This window comes from Corythoichthys intestinalis, chromosome 4, assembly GCF_030265065.1.
Source record: "Corythoichthys intestinalis isolate RoL2023-P3 chromosome 4, ASM3026506v1, whole genome shotgun sequence".
In the NCBI taxonomy this organism is placed as follows: Eukaryota; Metazoa; Chordata; class Actinopteri; order Syngnathiformes; family Syngnathidae; genus Corythoichthys; species Corythoichthys intestinalis.
This window is the reverse complement of record NC_080398.1, coordinates 52,518,575-52,544,964: the sequence shown is the minus strand read 5'-3', so window position 1 is coordinate 52,544,964 and position 26,390 is coordinate 52,518,575. Positions and strand designations below refer to the sequence as shown.

The window sequence follows — 26,390 nt, the reverse complement described above, 5'->3', positions numbered from 1 at the left end:
AAGCACATCATGTTCATACCACAGACATCAGAATTCAGATTCTACACTAAAAATAGTTTTAAAAAGACACCTTAATGAAAAATCTGATTGGCAATGAATAATTGTTATAATTATTATAATAATATTATTTATACCGTATTTTTTGGACTATAAGTCACACCTGAGTATAAGTCGCACCAGCCCAAAAATGCGCAATGAATAGGGAAAAAAACCTAAGTTGCACTAGAGTAGTAGAAGTCGCACTTTGGTGGGAAATTTACTTGATAAAGTCCAACACATAGAACAGATATGTCATCTTGAGAGGCAATTTAAAATAAAAATACAATAGAGAACAACATGCTGAATAAGTGTACAGTATGATAATGTTACATGATGCATGAACAACGAATTGCGAACGTGGCCGGTATGTTACATTAACATAGCTATTAACTCATTTGCTCCCAGAAACTTATAAATACTTTCTATTTTTAAATGCTTCACTGTCCCAAAAACGTATTTATACATCTTTTGCAATTTTTTTTTTTTTTTTAATAAGAAGCATATATAGCTTCCGCTCTAGCTGAGAAACAAAGAACAACGCTCCAAACCCATTTTAAAGCAATAAAACTGGCCACTGGAGGGCAGTAGCGCATTTTCTAAGACAAGGCAACCCGATTCAACAGCAGTGAACGGCCGGGCCGCATGGTCGGAGCGCTGGCGGCATGATGCCAGGCGGCGCTCCGACCGAACAAAACAACCGAGAGGACGCTTGGGAGGCCAGGCGCTGGACGACCGAGCAAAACGAGTGAGACCCCCAGTGCTGCGGCTCGCCGAGCAGACCCCGCAGAAACGCAAAAATAATCCATCTTTGTGAGACAGACAACGATGTGGGAAAAGTTTACACGGCTGACGTGGCGACAACGGCGTCATCTCGTCGACAAACCGTCATCTCTCAGTAGTCATGTGTGAATAAATTGTTACTTTGCTATCAAAGCTCTATTTGTCTGGTTCTTCAGTGTATTTTGTAAAACGAAAACATTATTCAGATGTTTGGGATGTAACTAATGCAAAAAATAGCTTGGATAAAGTCAAAGTTATGTTTGAAATGTTTGCGTTTACAAAAAGCTGATTTTCTCCGTTTTTTCATCAGAAATTGGAAAATTGCTCAAACTAAGCTATTTTCTAATGCTGATTTCTAAAGAATGGAAAAAGATATTAACTTACTTTTTTCTGCTGAAAGAAGAGAATCTAATCTTTCTTTTGGTGGGTTCCATGTTTATATAGCAATAGAGCAGAATTTTCTGTGGGCCTTGCAAAATCAGTCAAAATCCAGAAAAACGGCCGGGAGCGAAGGGCCTTGCTCTGGTGAAAATGGCTGGGAGTGAATGAGTTAAGAGTTATTCAGATACAGTGTTGGGAGTAACGCCGTTACGTAACGGCGTTATTTTTTTTAGGTAACGGGGTAATCTAATTACTTTTTCCACCGTTACAACGCCGTTACCGTTACTGACGGTCAAAAGCGGTGCGTTACTTACTCTGAATAAATTGAAGAAACTACCAGCCGTGTCGAGTCGACTCTCTGCTCTGTTGATTTGTTATGACATCCAAGACTTGGGGTGCGTTCAGATTCGAGAATAGCGCACGTACTTCTGACTCCAAGCTGTTTGTCCCTGCTCATTCAATTAGACAATGCTTTCCAATCTTTGGTAACGTTTCTGTGTTTGCTACACCTGATGCTAGCCTCGTTCCCATCTCCCACTGTCAGCCAGCAATAATTCTGCTTCCATCTTGAGGACGGCAGACGCTTTGAAGGTGGCGTGAATTGTCGGGAAACGAGCCTACCTGAATGCAGCCCCTCGAGAGATGCGATGGAAGTGATTGTGATTGGCTGAGGGTTAGAGTCATGTGTCATGGTAAGCCAATCAGAGATGGTGATTTCACAAGCAAACCAGAACAGCTCGTGCGGCAAACACACACACGCAAAACAGATACCTAGGGTCGGGATGGCAGAGCATTCAGAAGAAAAATTGTCCTTTAAGAGGTGGAGATATAGACATTATTTCAAGTTTGTCGAAATTAAAGGAAAGAACCTGCATGTAATGTGTAATTTATGTCCCAGGGCAAAGCTTTTGTCGACATCTGTGGTAAGCAATTAAAATCTGCTGAAGCACCTAACAAGTTAACTACCTGTCTGTTCTTCTCTATTCCACTGACTCGAATACTGCTTAGAAAATTTCAAATTCTTTGACATACAACAAGTTCTTTTAAAGTAACGTAAATAGTTACTTTCCCTGGTAACTAGTTACTTTTACTATAGAGTAATTCAGTTACTAACGCAGTTACTTTTTGGAAGAAGTAGTGAGTAATGTAACTAATTACTTTTTTAAAGTAACGTGCCCAACACTGTTCAGATAACTATAGCATAAAGAACTTACTAACGAGTTTACCAAACCATCAGTGTCATTTCAAAACACCAAAATAACATGTGAAATGATATAATAATGTATTAATAATTTCACACATAAGTCACTCCAGAGTATGTCGCACTCCCAGCCAAACTATGAAAAAAAACTGCGACATATTGGCCGAAAAATACGGTAGCGCCATACAATAATATTAATGCTAGATATTTTTTTAAGAATTGTTTTGAATCATGTTAGAGAGGCGAAGTCTGTGTTCTGAATCGGTTTACATTCCATTCTTTTGCACTAGTTAATGTTATCAGCATTTTTACCTCATTGTTTATTTGTGATTTATTATTGTTATTTACGTGTTTATTTGTACTTTAATAAAGAATGTAAGTGTTCCAAAAATGTCTTTGGGAATTAATAAGTGTCAACCAAAATTTTACCGTTAAATTAGTTTAAAAATTTTTTTTTTTTTTATGTTTTTGATTAGTTGACTAATCGTAAAAATAGTCTGCTGACTAATCGGGAGAAAATTAGTCGTTTGGGACAGCCCTAATATTTATTAACCAAAATAACATCAACACGCTAAGTGCATCCTACGCATGCAGTTGTAGAGGGAGTCATACACCACAATCCCATTTATATTCCCTCAGGCGGTCTGAACATGCGTGTAACATTAAACTTTAAAAGTTGCAGCGGAGAAAGTCCTCTCAAAAATCCCCATGGTAAGCTCTGTGATTAACTCAGGAATACAGGCTATCAAGGCTAGCATCGGGCAAAGCCTTCGTCGGCAATCAAGTCCTCCTAGTGCTGGTTGACAATGGCAAATCGGTACTTACATAGCATCCTCTCGTAGCAAATAGTGGATATCCATCGTTTTAAAATTGTTCCTTGACCAGCGCGTAGCATCGGATGGGGCCCTATTCATCTAGAAAATCCCCAGAGTTTCTGATGAAGTGTAATGAAACGCCTGAAAGGGTTTGTCGGCGCTAGTATCAGCCGAGATGTCTAACAAGCCATTGTTCAACTTTAATGGTTCCTCTGTGGTGACACAAAAGGTATCTTTACATTGAAAAAGCTCAATAACTGAACAATTTAAATTAGAGGCTATAAACGCACCCCAAATGGCTAAATCATCAGGACACAAGGTTGCGAAGCCAAGTTAAATTTTTAACGAAAACGTGAAGCTTGTTTGTCCAAAGAAATCCATAAATAAGATGCTTTGTTATAAAAGGCGCATGGTTCAAATGGAGGAAAAAGTTATGGCTTATGTTCCGAAAATTACAGTATTTCCCTGCTAACACAATACTTGACCATTTCCCATTTTTCTGTTAGCTTTATGTCAAGCTACTTTTCATGAGTAACCATGAAAATACCTATATTTAGCGTCTGTTGTCTTGGGGAGGAGAAAATGAATGGGTTTTAACTTCGTTGACAACCATACCCTTTGCTCATTTTTAGCATAATGACAGTGTTAATTATCATTATATTCTAGCTCCTGCTCAGAAAATTGAAGCTGTCACTTTGCTTTTCAATCTGCAAAAAAATATGATCGCCTACTTATTGAGGGAGCTGTTCCCCAGCAACAAAATGGTCATGTTTCTCTCTAAAAGCAAAAATGATGAAGATAACAGAAGATTGTTTAGCACAGGTACATTTTCCTGTCACATATTGTGGTATGATATCCTTAATGCTTCTCAGCTACATTAATGATGTCTGCGGTTGCATGTTAACAGAGATAGGTGAGACTGCAGTGAAACTGAGAAGGCTGCAAACACAAGGCAGACACGGGACATAGTATCTGTCTGGTTCCTGGAAATGGTTACAGTGGTACTCAGAAGTGTGATGAAATGATACACTCGAATACTTCCTGATTGTGGTGGTCTGTTGGGAAGTTGTTGGCTGAGGACAGGAAGGTAATGTGATCACACAGCCATCTACAGTTACTAGAATTGGTTTAAGACTAGAATTGGTTTAAAACTACCTGAGATCTTGTTTGAAACAGTAAGGATGCAACCGGAAGCTTTTTTGGGAGGCATAGAAATTCTTAAATATATTATGATACAACAAATTAAGATACAGGGCTTTATGCTGTTATTATTTTTCTGCATCTATAAGTGAAAAGTAAGAAACTGTAGATACCATAAAATAATAGTACCGGTACTACTACTACCGGCTCCTCAAATACACATCTTGAAGGTCCACAATTATTTTTTTCATACAAGCATGGGTCCATTTATTAATGTCAGTCAAGTACAAGGCAGGTCGACGGTGATAAAGGTGGTTTTCTTTTGACCAAACAAAAAATACAGTGCACATTCTGATTAAATGAAAATAAAACATTTTCTTGACTTAAAATACATTTAAAAAAAAAACAACAACAAAAATGGAAGTACAATGTTTGCGCATGTACACTAAATAATTGACTAGATCTGTCATTAAGGTGCAAACAATAACTATTGACAGTACATTTTGTAACTGTAAAACACTGCCGGACAAAAAAGAAAACATGCAAGTAGTACAGTACATGTTCACATGTACAGAACATAAATGACAAGCGCTGTCATTAAGGTGTAAACTTAATAATTATTGACAGTAACTATAAAACCTCTCAATGAGAGGAATGGCATTTGGGGGTCACAAAGCTGTTTACTCACATCATCAGCCAGTACTTCAGTGCGTCTTGTGGTTGATGAATCTGAGAGTGAGATTTGTTTGATTTTTATTGTCATTTCCTCCTTTTCTTTTCCTTCGAACATTGCTGCCATCACTTCAGTCATACTAGTACACTCTTTTATTATTTCTCCATCCGAGAATGGCTTCTTATATTTGGCCAACACCCATGACACTGAGTGAGCATTCTGTTGCAATTTGTTGTTGTGACATAGATTTAACAATAACCTTCCTTGACTCTTGATATGACAGCTTCATCCTGTTAATTTCTTGCCTTCTCAATTCTGATTTAGGGAACATAATGGCGTTTCACATTTTCACTTTTTATCAGAGCAACTGTCTTGAAGCATATTAAGCACATAGGTTTGGTACTTGCAGTTGGTAAAATGGACGCATATTTGTCAGTCCATTCTTCATTGAAAGGGCGATTTTCGTTGTCCACTTCTCTTTTGGTCAACTTTGAGCATGCCATTTTGTTAGATTCGGTCTTCTACTGGTGGCATGTAAACACATAGAGTGCAGACTCGTGTTTCACACTGCTGCGGTCCGTCCACTCTAGCTAGCTAGCTAGCTAGCAGCATGCAGGCTCTCTCAGCCAGTCACCGCATTCATGCACGCTCTCTCAGCCATTCAGCGCATCCATGCAGGCTCTCTCAGCCAATAAGCGCATCGTTGTCTTAGAGATGACAACAGAAGTGGGAACATGGAAGATATTTGACTAAAAATGAAACAGAATTTACCGATAGAATATTAGCGCATAGCGATAGATCTGCGATTCATACAAATAATAAATGTTTAAAAAAGTATATATTTTTTTTAAAGTGCAGTTTGCTCTGTGTCCGCAGAGAGGTGTGCCGTGGTCCGGTCGTGGACCGCGGTCCGCTAATTTAGGACCCCGGAACTAAAGTGTCAAAGTTTGACACATGTTTGACCCAATTACTTTCTGTGAAAAGATCAAAGATGGTACTATAACCTGCCTTATGAGACTGCATTCCATGAACGTCTATTGTTTTCTGTGCTCCGCACCCTCCATTCCTGGACCCTCCAGTGTAATGGGGTGTAAAGTACTTTGGCTTGGTGTCACTTTGCCCCTGGCTCATAAATCTTCTACTTCACACACCCACAGCATTGGCGTCTACGTTATTCAGAATTGGCATGAAAAATGGATACATTGCACAATAAATTGTTAAGCAGATGCGTAGTTTGGTCTACAAGTATTTTAACAATGACACTTTTGTCATTCTTCCATTTTAGACCGATAGAATAGACTCATATGTTGAAAGTATATGGTTTTTGTCATGTATTGTGTCATAATAGCCACTTGGGTAGTGGAGATAAAAAAAAAAATTGAAGGATAAAACAAGACATTATTTTCAGCAACATTGGTAATACTAAATTAGACCATTTGATGTTGCCAAACCGAAGTCAAAGCAGAGATTCAAAAAAAAAAAAAAAAAAGCTTAGTCACATTTATTATTATCATTTTACACATTTTAACTAATTGACTGCTATTAACACATGATCATTTACTGCCTGTCATGGTTGCCACAGGCATTAGGTAGCTCCCAGCGACCACAAAAGAAACCCATGTCTGTTTTCAAAATAGTTCCCCATTAATGGGAAATTGTAATTTAAGAATTTTTGCATTTATTAGTTAATTTTCCCAGTATGTAAAATGTTAATATTATAATTTACTATTTATTCTTCATTCATTTTTTGCCTCTCATCCTCATGAGGGTAGCCTGGGTTCTGGAGCCTATCCTAGATAACTATAGGTGGGGTCAACTCTGAACTGGTTGCTTGCCACTAGACTGGATGCACGGGAGAGCATTGTAAGAAACTCCTTGATGGATACCGGAAGCGGTTGTTCGCAGTTATTTTCTCTTTAGGTTGCGCTACCAAGTATTAGGCTGAGGGTGCCAATACATTTGTCCAGACCATTTTTGGAGTTTTGTGTAAAATGATAATGATTTTTTTTTTTTTTCATTCTCTTTTGTGTTTTTTCATTGCAAGCAAAATAAATCAAGATATTACTACCAAAGCATTTGCAGATCTCTCGCACACCCCCATACTGGATGTAACCCCAGACCATGGTTTTGCCCCCACCGAACCTCACTGTTTTCTGAGTGAATCTCTGATCCAAGTGGGCACCAGTAGGTCCAGTAGGTGACTGTGGTGTAATTCAATGGAAGATTCATCTGAAAAATCCACCTTTTGCCACTTTTCCAGCGTCCATCCTTTTGACAGGCTGTGGGCCTTGGCAAATGCCACAAGTTTTTTTTTAATTGTCTGCACCCCGAGAGATCTGCAGGGTGGAAGGCAACATAAGTAGTCTGAAATATGAACAAATCTTAGCTTCCTCTTACATTCCTAACCATAAAAAGGGACAAATTCTGCAGCAGGATGGGGCTCCATCGCATACGTCAATCTCTACCTCAAAGTTCCTCAAGGCAAGAAGATCAAGATCCTCCAGGACTTGCCAGCCCATTCACCAGACATGAACATCATTGAGCATGTCTGGGGTAGGATTAAAGAGGAAGCATGGAAGACAAAACCCAAGAATGTTGATGAACTCTGGGAGGCATGCAAGACTGCTTTCTTTGATGTTCCTGATGACTTCATCAATAAATTGTATGAATCCTTGCCGAACCGCATGGATGCAGTCCTTCAAGCCCATGGAAGTCATACAAAATATTTAAATGTGGATCTCACAGCACCACTACTTAATTCGCATATGTTATGTAACATATTTTTGTATTTGAAGTACATTTTTTTGTTCAATTTTCACACTACTTTCTGAAGGCGACAAAACTTTTGTCTTGCCAAAATTTGACCTTTATGTCTTCGTTAAATGATCAATCTTTTTTTCATTGAAACAAATATATTTTTGTACATTCAACATCATTTGGGAGGGTCTTAGCTTTCATATGAGCCATTTCTGAAACCCATTGAATCATTAAAAGTCAGGTTATTAGCAATTGTTTCTACAAAATGGATAAGCGACAAGACTTTTTTCTGGGACTGTATATATATATATATATATATATATATATTTTTTTTTTTTTTTTTAATGTAAATAAACTCTGCCTCTACTTCGCGGATTTTCAATTTTCGCGGGGGGCGTCCCTATTAACTGGAAAAACAAAGGATCACTGTAATCATTTTTGCATTTTAAAAAAATATAAACAAAATGCGATTAATCACAAGATAACTATGGACTACATGGGATTAATCTTTTAATCGCTTGACAGCACTGCTGTAGTATGTATTAAAATTTCATAGAATTATTGAACAGAAAAAAATGAAGGCATTCTTTTTAAGTGTGCGTTAACAACAAGTTAACTATACAAACTGCGATTAAAATTTTTAATTGCTTGATAGCACTAGTTTTCATTTCAACTTTTTTTAAAATCTGGTTTGTATTTGTTTCCATAATGTGTGTACATGTGTGCATACATGTAATAAAAGGGAATGCCATTCCTTAATCAGGTTTGTTTCATATGGTTTTTTATGTTTCAACCTTTCCTAAATGGGTGGCTGTCGAGTACAGTGCAATTACACTGGAGGAGTCCCTCGGGCTCTGTGGGTTTTATGTCATGGTCCATAGCGGCTTGTCAGCATCTCTTTCCTGCCTCAGCTTAACAAAGTGCTATTATAAGTCTGCTTCTCCCTGTTTACTCACTACAGTTTCCTTTTTCAGTTTGTTCTATCCTCTGAACCTCCTCATTGCATTAGAAGCAACTCACCTCCATTTACTGTTTATCATTTGTATGAATTACCATTGATGCGCCTGAGTGGCGAGCAAGCATTGGCATGGGGACAGAGAAGACACGGCCTTGAGTGAGGCAAATGCCCTCATCCATCATCGCAGTGTGGAGCCCTTGGTAAAACACGATGATTGTCTGCAGCAGGCAAACACCCAGGAATAGCAGATGGGGGAAGTGAGGCAGGATCAGGTTTAGTTGATTTGCTTTAAGTGCTTTGTTTGGCTAAATTTGTTTTTTAACTTGTGAAATCCCTGCCACCTGTGGGGGTTTTATTTGAAGACAATAATTGCTGATAAAGTATTGCTATGCTGATTAGCAGTCTTCAGCATAGCTGTGCATCTGTGCTTTTGGGAAAACAATTTCAAAGAGTTCTCTGAAATGCTAAAAATAAACAATGTTTGTTTATAACTACCTGCTCATTTTTTGTTTCGTTTTTTTTTTTTTTTTTTTTGTCCTCAGGTGGCTTACCTACGACTGTGAATGCCCAGAAGAGCTGCCGGAGGTTTGAGGCCATATTTTGTTCCTCAAAGGTCATGAAATGGCAAATGAAGCAGATTACTGTCACTCTCTTCTTTCAAGAAGAGATTTCTGTGTATTTGGGAGGCATGTCCCCATCTTAACCTTTTTTCCTAGAAAACTACTTTAACCTCTGAGTCCTAAGATCACACCTGCGTGATCAATCATGCGGCGTCTTTAAAGTAACACTGGGGAACTTTCAGTTTTGGTCATTTTAGCGGGGCAGATGGACAAAAGTGTTACTGTTTTGCCTTAAGAAAGAAAACATTTCCCTTGTGGCTAGCGCACTGTTTTGTAAAATTCTGATCTCCTGGTCGCCTGCAGTTGGATTGAATGGCATTTCTGTTTCCAGCAGCTGTGTGAAGGATGAATAGTGATTAGGTAATGAATCCAGTTGTGGCTAAACAATAACATATGACGATATTGAAAATAAGAAACAATTTTGTACCGTATTCCCCCCACCGGCCCTCTGTCGCTGATGAATCTGGGTGAGGAGGATGGTCATGCATAACGAATGGGGAAAGGTGGAATGACACATGCTTTAAAGCAGTCAGCACATTTGTAGTTTTATGTGTGGCAGGGTTCCTGCCACCCTCCTCAAAGTTAATTAGTGCCGGTGAAAGCAATACAGACCCTCTCATGCCATAACAGAGGTGTCATTCAACTAGTTGTCAGTCAACATATCACAAATGTTATGAAAATATTTTATAAAGGTTGAAAAGTTCCCTAGTGTTGGTTTAAAGATTTCAAACTTTCTCCCAGTTTTTATTTGGCACCAAGAGACCACAGAAAACTAGACATATGATCGTTTTAGTTTGATGATAGAAAATATGTTTATCCTCGAGGGCACTCATGCTCTTCGGATGGGACAGCTGATACTTCATTTCAGTATACAGTGGTACCTCAACATACGAAGTAAATTCGTTCTAGGACCTTGTTTGTAAGTAGAAATGGTCATATGTCTAGCAGGATTTTCCCATCAGAATACATTATAATTCCATAATTCGTTCCACAGCCTGAAAACCTACACTAAATCCTTAATAAATGCTGCAAGTATTATTGCAAATAACAATTACACAGAGCAAGACAAATAAATTATGAAGAAAAATCGTAATAATAATAGTAATATTACCTGTAATAATGTAACGAATCAGGTTCTAATGTGACGGATGTGTTTTGCGTGGTGTACCTGAACGCACCACGTGGCTGACTTGACAGAACTTTTTACTTTCACTTTTCATGTTCCGCTGCGGCGGACAGTAAGAATGTTGTGTTGCACAAGTTCTGGGGAAAAAAAAAATATTAAAAACCTGACGAAGCTGGTGATGTTACCACAAAAATAATTGTTACCTTAACTTATAAAGGCTCGTGAATGGAGGTCAGAGGAGGACCATCGAGACCGTAGATATTCTACGGGTTTATATTTTTCTGTCATTTCCATCTTCAGTTCAATGGTAAGCCTCACCTTTTTCCTTTTTTCACCACGTGCACTAACATTCTTGGAACCCATTTTGATTTCTCTCACAAAAAAACCCACTGTGCGTCCGTCTTGCGGGAAAACAAATTGCGACGCTGTCATAAATCGTATTTCAAGCATGTCGTTGAATGTAGAGAAAAATGGCGGTTCAAATTTTGCATCGGATGTCAAAAAGATCGTGTGTCACAGCGATCGTATGTCGAGGTACCACTGTATTTCTAGTCAGAATTTGATGATTTTTGGTGTATATTTTTGCCTAATGTGGTGAGACAGTTTACAGTGTAATAGTAACATTTCAGATAGATGATGATGTGCAATGATTTGTGTTTGAATCATATTTCAAGTCTTTGTGTATTTCTGTTGTTGGGAATCTGTCTTTGTTTTTTGAATTTTTTCACCAAAATAAAATGTTTTGAGTTTTTCATTCAAAAAGTCAATTCTTTCTTTCTGCTCATCAAATAGAATGTTCCTATGCTAGCTTGATGAAGCTTATTTTAGAGACACTTTATCTACAGTGCTCGGCAACCAATCCTCTGCTTGAGAGTAATTGCATCTTGTAGGATAAATGTTGAGTTCTGTCGATATTTAGCCCTTTTATAAAAATTAAGCTTGTATTTAAGGGAGGAAAATAAAGTGTTTATAATGCGCAATGAATGTGCTTTTAGATTTTTTCATATTGTCTTGATATTATAATCATACAAATTCTGTTTTTCTTCTATCAATATGCAAAGCAAGGTACATAAAGACATGGTAGGATGGGTTTGGTTTGGAGAATAGCTTAATGATCCCTCAATCCCATAACACAATTTTTAATTCCGCCAAATCTTTTGCAAATCTTGGGTCTTGATGAGTAGACCTAAATTAAATTTAACTTCGAAACTTTGCGTGAAGTGTTCAAACTGGCAAAATGCTGACTAAATTAGCAAAAAAAAATACAAAGTAACGATGTAAACTACAGTATGTAACAGAAATTAAGAAATGTTGCATACCAAGTTGTTGACCTGGGCTGACTTGGGGTTAAGGTGGGTACGAAATATTGGGACCATAATTTCATTGTCACTCTAAAGTCTAAACGTAAGCGTTCCCCATTTAACAGTCTATGCACCTATAATACAGTGGGGCAAATAAGTATTTAGTCAACCACTAATTGTGCAAGTTCTCCCACTTGAAAATACTGTATTAGCGAGGCCTGTAATTGTCAACATGGGTAAACCTCAACCATGAGAGACAGAATGTGGGGGGGGAAAACAGAAAATCACATTGTTTGATTTTTAAAGAATTTATTTGCAAATCATGGCTGGAAAAGAAGTATTTGGTCAATACCAAAAGTTCATCTCAATACTTTATGTACCCTTTGTTGGCAATAACGGTGGCCAAACGTTTTCTGTAACTCTTCACACACTGTTGCTGGTATTTTGGCCTATTCCTCCATGCAGATCTCCTCTAGAGCAGTGATGTTTTGGGGCTGTCGTTGGGCAACACGGACTTTCAACTCCCTCCACAGATTTTCTATGGAGATGAGATCTGGAGACTGGCTAGGCCACCCCAGGACCTTGAAATGCTTCTAACAAAGCCACTCCTTTGTTGCCCTGGCTGTGTGTTTGGGATCATTGTCATGCTGAAAGACCCAGCGACGTCTCACCTTCAATGCCCTTGCTGATGGAAGGAAATTTTCACTCAAAATCTCTCGATACATGGCCCCATTCATTCTTTCCTTTACAAAGATCAGTGGTCCTGGTCCCTTTGCTGAAAAACAGCCACAAAGCATGATGTTTCCACCTCCATACTTCACAGTGGGTATGGTGTTCTTCGGATGCAATTCAGTATTCTTTCTCCTCCAAACACGAGAACCTGTGTTTCTACCAAAAAGTTCTATTTTGGTTTCATCTGACCATAACACATTCTCCCAGTCCTCTTCTAGCGAACCGCCTGGACGTGAACTTTCTTCAGCAGGGGGACACGTCTGGCAGTGCAGGATTTGAGTCCCTGGCGGCGCATTGTGCTACTGATAGTAGCCTTTGTTACTGTGGTCCCAGCTCTCTGTAGGTCATTCACTGGGTCCCCCCGTGTGGTTCTGGGATTTTTGCTCACCGTTCTTGTTATCATTTTGACGCCACGGGGTGAGATCTTGCATGGAGCCCCAGATCGAGGGAGATTATCAGTGGTCTTGTATGTCTTCCATTTTCTAATAATTGCTCCCACTTTTGATTTCTTTACACCAAGCGTTTTACCTATTGCAGATTCAGTCTTCCCAGCCTGGTGCAGGTCTACAATTTTGTCTCTGGTGTCCTTCGACAGCTCTTTGGTCTTGGCCATAGTGGAGTTTGGAGTGTGAGTGACTGAGCTTGTGGACAGGTGTCTTTTATACCGATAATGAGTTAAAACAGGTGCCCTTAATACAGGTAACGAGGGGAGCCTCGTTAGAAGATGTTAGACCTCTTTGACAGCCAGAAATCTTACTTGTTTATAGGTGACCAAATACTTATTTTCCACTCTTATTCTGAAATAAATTATTTAAAAATGAAACAATGTGATTTTCTGTTTTTTTTTCCACATTTTGTCTCTCATGGCTGAGGTTTGCCCATGTTGACAATTACAGGCCTCTCTAATCTTTTCAAGTAGGAGAACTTTCACAATTGGTAGTTGACTAACTACTTATTTGCCCCACTGTACATGTGGATTATATTTAGTAGGGCTGTCAAATGACTAAAATTTTTAATCGAGTTAATTACAGCTTAAAAATTAATTAATCGCAATTAATCGCAATTCAAACCATCTATAAAATATGCCATATTTTTCTGTAAATTATATATATATTCTGTAAAATAATTTGTTGGAATGGAAAGATAAGACACAAGATGGATATATACATTCAACATACGGTACATAAGGACTGTAGTGGGCATTTCACTCTACTGTCAATTAAATCTGTCTATGCTGTCCTCACTCCGAAGCGTCTACTTTTTCCAAGGCTAGACAGCTAGTGAACGACGCCTTAATAATCAGACTTCTTCCTTTTTCATCGGATTTATTAATAAAACGGCCTCAAACCACTGTCCTCTTTAGACCGTAGTGAAACTACAAAAAAATAAGTACACAAGCATTGCATTAGCGACAACGTTAGCTTAGCAAGCTATACAGGTTCACTAAACATAAACAAAAAGCGTCTCATACAAAAAATATAACATTTCGCTTACTAACATAATATGTACATTCTTTACAACGACCATACTTACGGACAAATCTTGTCCAAGGATCATATGAGCACAACATTACAACGTAGGCGTCAGCCCGAGACGTCGTGCAGCCATATTGAACTGGCAAGAAAGCAATAAACCATGTCGCAAAGCGACCACAAGAGTTCGCTGTTAGACAGCACAAAAAACCTTGCTTTAAAACTTATCAAAAGGCAGAATACTGTCTGAGCAGGACATGTGCGTTAATTAAGTCAAATATTTTAACGTGATTCATTAAAAAAATTAATTACCGCGCATTAACGCGATAATTTTGACTGCCCTAATATTTAGTGGTCTGTTCTATGATTGGAGTTGAAGCACATAAATGTGGCAATTCCCAATCTGTTTATGATTCAGTTGCCAGTTACATTGCAGACCGAGTGCTTATCTGATTTTACTCGCATCTTATTTTGGCCTCAACATATTCAGTTCTGTTTTTCAGACCGTCTGGAGGGAGGTCTCAAGTTTTACTCACTTTGTCCTTTTTCTTCTTCTTGGGGAGCACAATAACTTAAATTGCCACTCTGTTATTCGTGGGGTATTTAAAATTTTATTGCAGCCAAAGATATTTGGACATGGTTATTTAGACAGGTTGTTCTTTGTTGAGGAAGGACTTGTCAGGCACATTCTGAGCACATGGATTTTTGTCAGGGACTTGGTGAAAAACAAAATATTTGAGTACAGTAGACGTATTAAAAGTAAGTACTGGAGCTTATTGGCCCACGATTCTACTCAATGTGTGAAAATAACATTTCCTCGACATACGTTACCTCTGACCAGAAAGCACATTTTCTTGCATATCTATTTTTAACTCCCCTTAGTAGGGAGAAGGGGGTATTTTCCTGCCTCCGCTTGCATGCAGAGATTAGCTGAATGCTGATGCGGCAGGTGACAATTACTCTTAAAAGCACAAAGAACTACAGTATTGGGCCTGCTGAGATAGCAAAGCAGAGCATGAATAGGCTAATTAAATACATTTTCCAAACTGTCAAGGGCTTCCTATTTCCTTTCTGTGCTTTCCCCATGAGTGCAAATGAAGTAGGTTTTGAATAACAGTTGTTTCAACATGATAAGCAGAGGAAACTATTAAACGCAATCAGATGCTTTGCCGAGGTTCCAGGTATTGCCTTGTGTTTGTCCATTCGATGATCGAAAGGCAAGTGTCAAGTGGGGCGGCACACTGACTGCTGACATGTATCTCATTAGACGTTTCAGACTGTTATTTTGTGAAAATACTTAACACTAATAACTGGTGCATGCATTTTTTTGTTTCCAGTATTTGAGCCACAATGGTTAGGGAAAAGTTGTTGTGATAAGAGGGTTGGAATTAATGTATTTTTCGGACTATTAAGTGCACTCAAAATCCTTCATTTTTCCTCAAAAATTGACAGTGCACCTTCTAATCCAGTTCACCTTGTGAATTAATTCTGGTTGTGATTAATGACCTCAAACCTATTTTGTTGGAGAATCATACTGTTCTAGGTGAAGTGCTCAAGACACATTCATTAAACGCATTGCTAAAACGTAAATAATAAATACTACAATTATTACAATTTTCAAATATAGAGAACAACTGACAAATGCAGTACATTGAAACACTAATGCACTTTATAATGAGGTGCATCTTATATATGAAAATTAACAAGCTCAGTGAAGGTGTGTCTAATAGTCCGAAACAAACGGTACATTCTGCAGGGTTTACCAACTTTTTTTTTTTTTTACTGAGTGCTACTTATTGAGTAGTGTTCAGTACCAGTATGAAACACGTTAATGAAATTAAACAGTTGCTCAAATCATTGTTAATAATACATATGTTTCTAATAAATAAAATTACCTAACATCTAATGCGTGTTAGTCCGAAGCTTGCGACACTCTCTTTACCTGTTCTTCTTTTATGGTTCATGGCTGTCTTCCTGACTCTATGATGTCAGTGTTGCCGGTCCCTGTCATTAAGGACAAAGCAGGGAAAGTGAGCAGCTCTGACAATTAGGCTAGGGTTATACTGCAGGTCTTAATGCACAATTCTGATTTGTTGTCATATGGTTTTTTTTTTTTTTTTTTTTTTGCATGCCAGTTCAGACTGCCTTTGTCCATTGAGCGCGGTCAAGTATCACACATGCGCACTAATTCGCAGTCCGAGATATGCTGCGCAAACTGACCCGAATGCTCACGAGCATCAAAACAAATGCTGGCTCAACGTCATCCTCGGGTGATCATATTTGGATTTCCAACAAGAGGACACAAATAACAAAGATAATCACCGTTTAGTCTTATATTCAGAGTTTATATGGATATGACCTATTCACATACAGACAGTTTGCCCTGACTCTCGGCCGTGTAAGCAATCTTGTTATATGAAAACCAAGCATTCTCAGGCATATCCTCCCATTTTATTTTTTATGCCTGTTGTCAAGCCTGCTTCTTCCCTAAAAGGCGCGTTCAAGCTAGGCCCTAACACCTGCATCACTACCGTAGCACCCTGTCTCACTCGCTCTTTGCTGACATAATTGCTGCATGAATTCCAATTTGGGGTACTTGACAGTTCGTACCACTGCCACATTGTGGAAAAATGCGACCCAGATCAAATTTTAACCACATATGAAAGTGACCTAGAACGGATTTGAAATGGTCCACTTTTATGCAACTTTTCCCGTTGAGACCATCAAATTAATGCCTCATTCGAGTTGGAAAAACACGAAAAATCGGATGTGTCCATTATGACCTGCGGTATGAACCTAGTCTTATAGACCCATCGTCCTTGCTACTGTTCTAAGGTTTTTGAACTCATCCTACAAGAAAGAGTTAATACATTAATATGCTCAACAGATAGTCCGGTTTTAAACCCAAGCATAGCACGGACATGTTTATTAATGTTTGAAAAAAAAAATGGTGAATACCTATATAAGTAAAATCTCCTCTGTGCTTATGTGTTTTCTAGACGCTTCCAAGGGTTTTGACTGCGTGAACCATGGGAAGTTAAGAAATTAAGCCAAGCAGGTGTTACCAATAAAATTTTAAAAATTATTTCATCCTGCTATGCACATCAAACTATGCAGGTGAAGTGGGATGATTGTTTATCTGCCCCCTTCTAAGTCAGCAAAAGGTGAGTACAGGTGAGCATCCCATCTCCAATTTCATTCAATTTTTATATAAATGATCTGTCATAACAGTTAAGTAGGTGTATATTGAGGTACATTTATGTCTATTATTCAATCCAAAAAAGTTGTATATTTCAATTAAAAAAAAGTCACTTGAATAAAAATAAAGAAAAAAAGTGAATGCAAGTTTAAGTTTTAGGTTGTTGTTTTTTTTGTTTTGTTTTTTTTTTGGTTATTTTTTTTTATCTCTGTATTTATTTAAATACTTTTTGATTGACGTGATGTTTTGTGTTTGGGCCACATTTTGAGTAGGACATTTGTGTCTATAATTAAATCAAAAAATTAGTTGATTCAAGCAAACAAAAATATCTGAAAAAAAATCACTTCAATCAGGAAAAAAAATACAGCATAGAAAAAAAGTTTGAGGGATAGGGTTAGGGTTGGGTTGGGTGTTGAGAACTAATGTATCCAGACGATTGTGTGTTACTTAGCCCATGGTCAGCTGGTCTGCAGCAGTTGCTCACAGTGTGTTCCAGGTAAGGGGAGTTAGTTATACGATATAAAACAGAATGATGCTAAGAGTGTTGTTATGATTGTGAGAACAAATGAGAACAAACAGTTAGTTTTCCCTGACATTAAATTGTCAGGTCAAGTTTTAAAGTCCTGTAGTCAGGTGAAATATCTGTCATATGATCACAGACATGCTGACAGACTATGAAAACATATTTCGACAGTTCACTGTATGTCCATGCCAATGTTTTTCCTCGTAAATTTGGTCAGTGCTCTGATGAGGTCAAAGCGGCCTTGTTTAAGGCCTATTGTACACCCCTCTACACTGCGCACGTGTGGTCAAATTATAATAAAGCAAGCTTTCAGAGACCAGAAGTGGCATATAATGGCTCTGTGATCATCTTGTTAAAAAGGCCCAGATGGAGCAGTGCTTCAGAAGTGTTTGTAGCAGCTCAGGTGAATACGCTCCAGTCTGTTTTAAGGATGCTGATGTTTAATTTTAATAGTCGTCTGAATGTTGCTAAAAATGTGATTTTGTTGGGCCTGATTAACATTTTGCACTGTTTTACATGCTGCTTGTCGCGGTTCTGGAAGCACTGGTATTAGTAATTTTAAAAGTGGGTCGCTGGGAGACCCTGTGTGGTTCACTGTAGTTCTCTTTTTATTATTATTAGTTTTTAATCTTTTGCTTGTGCTGTGCTTTGATTTGGACCTTGAGTCTGTTAATAAAATCTATATCTATTGAAGAAGAAAAAAAGTCGATTTCTTCTTTTTACAGGTTCTTTTATTCTCTTAATGAACAGGACATGACACACAATTCAGTAACAAAAAGAAAGCAAAGTCACCTAAGATAAATACATTTAGTAAGGAAAGAGTAACAAAAAGCTGGCCAGCCAGAACAAGCGTCCCCGGGAGCCCCACTTAGGTGCCCCCAGGTCGATCTGTCCCGAGTTTCGGTTTCATACAGTTTATATTGTCGTATGACATTTCAGTAATGCACAACATAATATAAAAATAAATACAAATGTTTGATCAACTATACATTAAATAATGCTTTACTGTACATGTATTTGGCTTGCTTAAAAGCCAATTGTACCTCTTCTAAAGTGGCAGTTTTTGTGTTTGTTTGTTTGTTTTCATATAAATCTCCATCTGTTCCTCCACTCATTGAGAACATGAGCTGCAGAACTGAACAGTCTCAAACTAGTAAGGTGTCCCCCCACATCCGAGTGTCTCCTTATGAGACCTCAGTGAAACCAAGGTTTGCATAGGGACGGTAGGGACATAACACTAACACTACCAACTTTTCAGGATGCTCAAACTGTCCCCACCAACTTTTAAGCAACCTTACTTGCATTATACAATGACTTCAGTTATGTTGGCAATTTAGATCGTCTTCCCATATGTTGTAAGGATAGAATTGACTCTACCATTATTAATTGAATTACAGTACTTACACTCACCGGCCACTTTATTAGGTACACCATGCTAGTAACGGGTTGGACCCCCTTTTGCCTTCAGAACTGCCTCAATTCTTCGTGGCATAGATTCAACAAGGGGCTGGAAGCATTCCTCAGAGAGTTTGGTCCATATTGACATGATGGCATCACACAGTTGGTGCAGATTTGTCAGGTGCACATACATGATGCGAATCTCCCGTTCCACCACATCCCAAAGATGCTCTATTGGATTGAGATCTGGTGACTGTGGAGGCCATTTGAGTACAGTGAACTCATTGTCATGTTCAAGAAACCAGTCTGAGATGATTCCAGCTTTATGACATGGCGCATTATCCTGCTAAAAGTAGCCATCAGAAGTTGGGTACATTGTGGTCATAAAGGGGTGAACATGGTCAGCAACAATACTCAGGTAGGCTGTGGCGTTCCAACGATGCTCAAGGGTACCAAGGGGCCCAAAGAGTGCCAAGAAAATATTCCCCACACCATTACACCACCAGCCTGAACCGTTGACACAAGGCAGGATGGATCCATGCTTTCATGTTGTTGACGCCAAATTCTGACCCTACCATCGGAATGTCGCAGCAGAAATCGAGACTCATCAGACCAGGCAACGTTTTTCCAATCTTCTATTGTCCAATTTCGATGAGCTTGTGCAAATTGTAGCCTCAGTTTCCTGTTCTTAGCTGAAAGGAGTGGCACCCGGCGTGGTCTTCTGCTGCTGTAGCCCATCTGCCTCAAAGTTCGACGTACTGTGCGTTCAGAGATGCTCTTCTGCCTACCTTGGTTATAACAGGTGGTTATTTGAGTCACTTTTGCCTTTCTATCAGCTCGAACCAGTCTGGCCATTCCCCTTTGACCTCTGGCATCAACAAGGCATTTCCGCCCAAAGAACTGCCACTCACTGGATATTTTTTCTTTTTCGGACCATTCTCTGTAAACCCTAGAGATGGTTGTGTGTGAAAATCCCAGTAGATCAGCAGTTTCTGAAATACTCAGACCGGCCCTTCTGGCACCAACAACCATGCCACATTCAAAGTCACTCAAATCAGCTTTCTTCCCCATACTGATGCTCGGTTTGAACTGCAGGAGATTGTCTTAAACCATGTCTACATGCCTAAATGCACTGAATTGCCACCATGTGATTGGCTGATAAGAAATTAAGTGTTAACGAGCAGTTGGACAGGTTTACATTACATTGACCCCTTTTCACTCGCTGAATGTGCCAGACCATTTTTTTCTCTCAAACTCACGTTTGATTGGCTGATGACTTGACCCCCTCACACAAAAGCAGTCATCCGCCTGCCCCCCCGACAGAAATACAACATGCCGCCCCATTCGAAGACGAAGGATATTAAAAGTTTTTTTTTTTTTTTTTTTACGCCAATAGCAGCCACTGTAGGTTAATGTAAAAACGTCAATGTTGTGTAGGTGGGGAACACACCACTAATTTTGCCACTGAAAGTCAGACCTGCATCAGTTAGCAAACATTAACCTGTGCGATTTCTATTAATCTGTTAACTAGCCTTTAACACTCAAAACAAAATGGAGAAAATTATTCGACTACGTTTAAAAAAATATATATCAGATTAAGATGTTATAAGTTTGCAGTGTGAAAGTTATTATGAGTCAGTAAAGATTTATTTCGCATTAATCATTTAGCCTATCAATTAATTAGGTATTTATTGGGGAGAAATGTAGCCCTAACCCCCATTCACCCAATCTTTTTGGTCTTATTAATGTCCCATCCCCAGCAAAAAGTGTACATGCATTTTATGCTGTTATATCGTCTCTACCAATATTGAGACCAAACCTACGCCCTTGAATATGCTGACAAACTCCAATATTTTCATTTTTGTAGTTTTCACTTCATGTTCTCTTAACGTATTTGACTGGAAGATGAGTAACGAGTTCTTATCTCTTTAGTTAGCTGCTCCGAGATGAGATGAGATGAGATGAGATGATATTTACTGATAGGAAGTGAATGTCACAGGGAGCTGGTCATCTCCATAGTACCAAATGCAGCCAAGACTCTCTTGCGAGAGCATCTAATACATGCCGTTCCACAGTAAGTGCAAATAGCTACGCCGAGCCAACACACCCCATTCAACAGACATAGTGCTTCTAGTAGCAAGAGAAGTGTACCGACTACTACATTCCATTACTGTTTGCTTGTGCCAATCTTGTTTCACTGATGTATATTATCATAATATAATATATAGTATAGTATTGAAAAATATTGTATTGTTGTCCAAAGAATCGATATTGTATTGTCATGATTTACAGCTCTGCTGATAATAATGTAATTTTGAATCAGACTCAAGGGCTACACCTTGGGGCCTACCTGATGAGCGCATTGAATCTGAAAATTTGACAACTGGCTACAGCCTAAAGAGCTCATGTAAAAACTAATCACAGTATTATGCGCTTCAGTTTTGATTGACAATGTCAATGGACGTATCAATGTCTCAAATGCTGTCATTTTGTAGTTGAATGAAAAATATATATTACAGTTCTCAAAGTGATGCATTACAGTACTACATTTTTGTGAACTACAATCATCATGATAAAACTAAGTGTGTGGTACAAATGATAAGCGGTGTAAATTTAGCAAAAGCGAGTAATTTCCATTATATCTGCCTGTAGCAACATGCTGTGATCGCATTCAAATGTGCATGTGTCTGGAAAATGAGCTGGAATTTACCTATCGACACACACACAATAAAGGATAAATAACAATATTGATATAAGTTCAGTGTATTACAAAATATTTTTTATATTCTTTAACTCATTTTTTGTACACTACTATAGTATACTTTCGTTTTATTGTTTATATCACATTTACACTGGTTACAGGCTGGCCAATTTTGTGTACTACTTAAATAATACTAAATTATATTGTGTCATTGTCTACCTGATTTTGTTTGATAGTATGCCATATTTAGGACTTTTGGAAATGTCCCCAGGTTGCTTTCGCAACAGTCTATTCCTGATCGAGTGGAGCTCTCCACTCAGGTAGCTACGATATCATTGCAAGTCGCCATAACCAAGATTCACACTGGATTACTTTGTAAAAGAGCCTGACAAACAAAGAAACAACCCTGATCTGACAAGTGAAAGTCTGTCATACACAATAGACTGCTGAGCCATTATCTGCTGCGCATTTATAGGTCAGTACTGTGTAAAGTGAAAGTGACAGCTTGGACATTCCACAGAATGACTGTACTACTGTACCAAAGATAGCACTGACTGTCAGTCCTTATGAACAGTGATTCTATTACTTACTGGAAAGCATTTGAATGTTGAAGTGTAAGATTAGTGGCTGAAATAACCAGATTTAGGAAACGGTTCACAAAGCTTTGAACATGAACAGATGAATGGAACTATAGCAATTTCCCTAATTATTTATAAGAAAAGGTTAAAGATATTGAATATATTACCGTATTTCTAGATTCTGCGTTTTCTTTGTTGTTTTTTTAGTTATCTAACCTATTAACTGTGACTGATGGAAAATAAGTCATTCAAAAACCCAAGTTAATACAGTAGTTCAATAAAAATAAAATTAATGGAATAAACATAATATGAGGCTGCAGCTCTAACATGACAGGACTTTAAACTGTCTGCAGTTTAATGTACAAATATTTAATATGTAAACGTGCACGATATTTGCACTAAGCACAATGATATGGTTGTGTTGTCAAGGGTATATTTATTGGTTTGTGAAAAGCAGGGGTCTCCAACGACTGGGCCGCGGACCGGTACCGCACTTGTTACCGGGCCGCGCAGAAATGATAAATAATTTATTAACGACTGCATTCTGGCCGATTGACTTTGGCCTGTGCCGCTTAACACACCAATATCCCTGTCTACTCTAGATATACAACTACAGGATACATAGAGTGGACTGTTAGCAGTACATCTTGTTTTGTATATCTATGTGCGCTTGGCCTCGATAATAACGTATGATGTAAGTCGTCGCCCATCACATTTGTTACCAGAAATAATTAGCCCCCACACTAGAATGACTGAAAAACAAACGTCTTTGGACAGATTTTTTACGGGGAAAAGGGAACCTGACGAGCCAGAAGATGAGCCTACAACCTCGAAGAAAACAAAATCTATGCCACTTCCCAATCACTAAAGACCCACGAACTGCGTAGGAGTGGATTCGTGACCTGTATGTGAATAAACCGAGTGGTTTGAGCATGTCTGTGCAACTGGAATATCAGCTCGTAGAGATCGCAAATCACGGCACCTTAAACGTACATTTGAGACAACAACTCTACCGAGGTTCTGGATGAAAGTCATTTCGGAATATCCTGACATCGCTAGGAGAGCACTAAATACTGTGCTACAATTTCCAACATCGTAACTTTGTGAAGCGGGCTTCTCTCCCTCTCCCATCTCGGGACCATCTCGTCTCAACGAAACAAGTTCAGGCTTCCGACTGATTCAGCGGGTGAGTTGTATTTTCCATGCACTTAACACGACGGGGCTAAAAACAAATGTTATTTTATGTTTGCTGTATTTTTCTGCCGCACATTGCAGTGTTCTGACAAATTTGGCATGCGCGTAACGTTAAAAATGACTGCGAATGCAGCGATTCCTAAGTACACACTACAAACTTTCTTTAAAGAAAGGAATATTAACTTACGTTTGCCATGTTAGCTGCACACAACAACTGCTCGTAGCTCGCTTAATGACTTCGCTGTGTCGTTTAGCATTAATTTACACCATTTTCGTGTTGCACATGTATGTTTATGATGTAAATAGTTTTTTAGCACCGTTGGATAACATTGAAAGTCCAACTGAATATAAAAGAGGGCTTTTTTCACCACTACAAAAGCTGTGGGAGCAAAATTTTATAAGGGTGCAAAATTTGACAGAACACCGGTCCGTTAAAAAAAAGACCCAAATCACACCGGTCCGTGGGGCAAAACAGGTTGGGGACCCCTGGTGTAAAGTGACAAACAATACAAGCACAAACCTAATTACAATATGCAGGGTACCCGCGGGTTATGAAAAGTATTAAAAAAGCATTGAATTTAGTTTTCCATTATTAAAGGTATTAAAAGTATTAAATTAGCTGTTGTAAGTCTGGAATTTTTTCACCGTGGTCTTAATTTTCAAGAACATCTCAGTGCAACCTAAATTATATCCATGACGAAGTTTTTTTTTTTTTTTTAATCCATAACGAAGATGACGCATAGAATTTTTACGATGCACTGCACTGCAAATCGAAATGCAACTCGTGCGTGCCTGTTACGAGTACCCCTGGTGGTCAGGGGCCGCGGCGTAACATAAAACGGCAGGTGTGCAAGGAGGAGGCAGTGACAAGTCAAAATTGCAAATAAAAAGTTTATTTAACAGAAAAGAAACAATGGACACAGAGCACACAAACATTTACCCAACCCCCTGCACTATGCAGCAAACACCAAATAAACAGTTCAAAAACCCCAACTAAACCTAGAACCCAAAACAACCCCCAAACTAAAACACTACAGTGACAGGCACCTATTGTGCCCCAAAATACATGGGTGGTGTTGCCGCTCTATCTAATGGACTAATACAGAGAGTTGGTACCTACGTGAGGTGGGAGACACGATGTAGACCTGCAGGTGTCTAACTAAAGTCCCTACCTCTGTGCTCTGCGCCAACCTAAAAAAAAAAGACAAAAGAGATCATTAATAAACAAGTGGCAGAAAGCAAACTTCACAAACGGAACCAAAGTCAAAACATAACAGGCTTCAACAAACCAATACAACCAAAGTGAGAGCTGCCACCGCCTCTCTTGAACAGAGCAAACAATTCAACTTATATAGTGGCAGGACGAACAGATGATTGGATGATTGACTAATGAGGAAGTGGTTCCAGCTGTGGAGGCCTTCTGAGATCACACAGGTGGAAACTACTGCAAATGAAAAATACAGGTGAAAACCAACATAAACCAGTACAAAGTGAAAGGAAAAACATACATACCTGAACAAAAAGGAAAAATTACTCCCCATCCGTAACAGTGCCAAACCACCACAACCGGCAAAACGGAGAATCCATCCACCTCTGCATCGGGAATGCGTCCGTTTGTCGGTGGAACAAAAACCCTGCAGGCAGAAGTATTGTGGATTCTGAACACCAAAACAGACCACCATTCATATCAAATGAGTCCATTGGTGATCTGTTTTGGATATTACGTCATTTTTGGTCGGCATCGGCTGTCACAATTTGGGTCATATTGCGTTTTGTTTCAGAGGGAGCGTTCCCGATGTCTTAACTGTCTTTTGTAACGAATTTTCAGTCGGCAGAAAAAAAACGCACATTTTCTTAATGTTTAAATAGTTTACATATTTTTATGACCATTGTAAATGCATTTAGACAATTAAATAACGCTGGAAAAGTTTGTTAAACATAATGTTGCTCAAATCGTGTTTTTTTTTTCCAGAGGGAGCATTCCCGACTTCGTAACTGCAGCCAATTTAAGCTCATCAAGACTTTAAGATAGAGGTAAAATAGGGTCTAAAAAGTCCAGCCCGACCCGAACTGGTCCGCGGTATTAATGCCCGACCCGCGTTTTGTGTGATAACATTTGTGACGATGTCTGCATAAAAGCCTGTCTTTTATAACGAATTCTCAGTAGGCAGAAAAAAAACGCACATTTTCATAATGTTTAAATAGACTACATATTTTTATGATCATTATAAATTTATTTACACAGCGAAATAATGCTGGAAAAGTTTGTTAAATATAAATAAACAGATTCGGTTTTGCGGACTCGCAGAGGGGAAGATTAAAAAGGGCGTATAGGCACGCTCTGGCTCTGCAATGACCATACAGTGCCTTCTTTTTTTTCATCCAAATTATTTTATAACAAGTATTCCTTAGTTTACCATTCATACATCGTTAATATATAGTTATTTCAAAAAGTTAGCGAGAAAGAACCCTGGCCCGGCCCGACGTAATAATTGACTTTTCAATTTTGGTCATGTTTTCAGTTTAATTTAGCTGTTTCCAGCTTGCTATGTTTATATTAACGATGTTTGTTTACCGCTTTTCCTCTTACTGCGAAGAGGGAGGAAGTTACATCGGCCGACGCTATGATATTTAAGTCGTCAGCCATCTGCCGTGACCCGGGAATTTAACGCCTGGTTTCACGCACACTGCGTCCCATGTCAGTCGACACGGGAAATTGTTTTCACACACAACTGCTGCACGGTTAAGTCCCGCGATATTCCCGTTGTTTTGGAGTATGTGATAGGGGCTCAAGTTACATCC

The 26,390-nt window shown here is 38.7% G+C and overlaps 1 protein-coding gene across 4 annotated transcripts in view; it reads left to right on the top strand.

The window, feature by feature from the left end:
- The window catches only part of ube3d (ubiquitin protein ligase E3D), a 47,931-nt gene extending 30,870 nt beyond the window's left edge, over positions 1-17,061 (top strand). Inside the window, exon 11 of one of the 4 annotated variants that reach the window (XM_057835178.1) lies at positions 16,995-17,061. In XM_057835178.1, coding sequence (XP_057691161.1) covers positions 16,995-17,021 — 27 coding nt within the window. In that variant the 3' untranslated portion in view covers positions 17,022-17,061. Of the gene's footprint in view, positions 1-662; positions 8,074-9,286; positions 11,288-16,994 lie in introns of those variants that run through there. The other 3 variants (XM_057835179.1, XM_057835177.1, XM_057835181.1) reach the window with 3 other exon arrangements.
- The last annotated feature ends 9,329 nt before the right edge of the window (positions 17,062-26,390 follow it).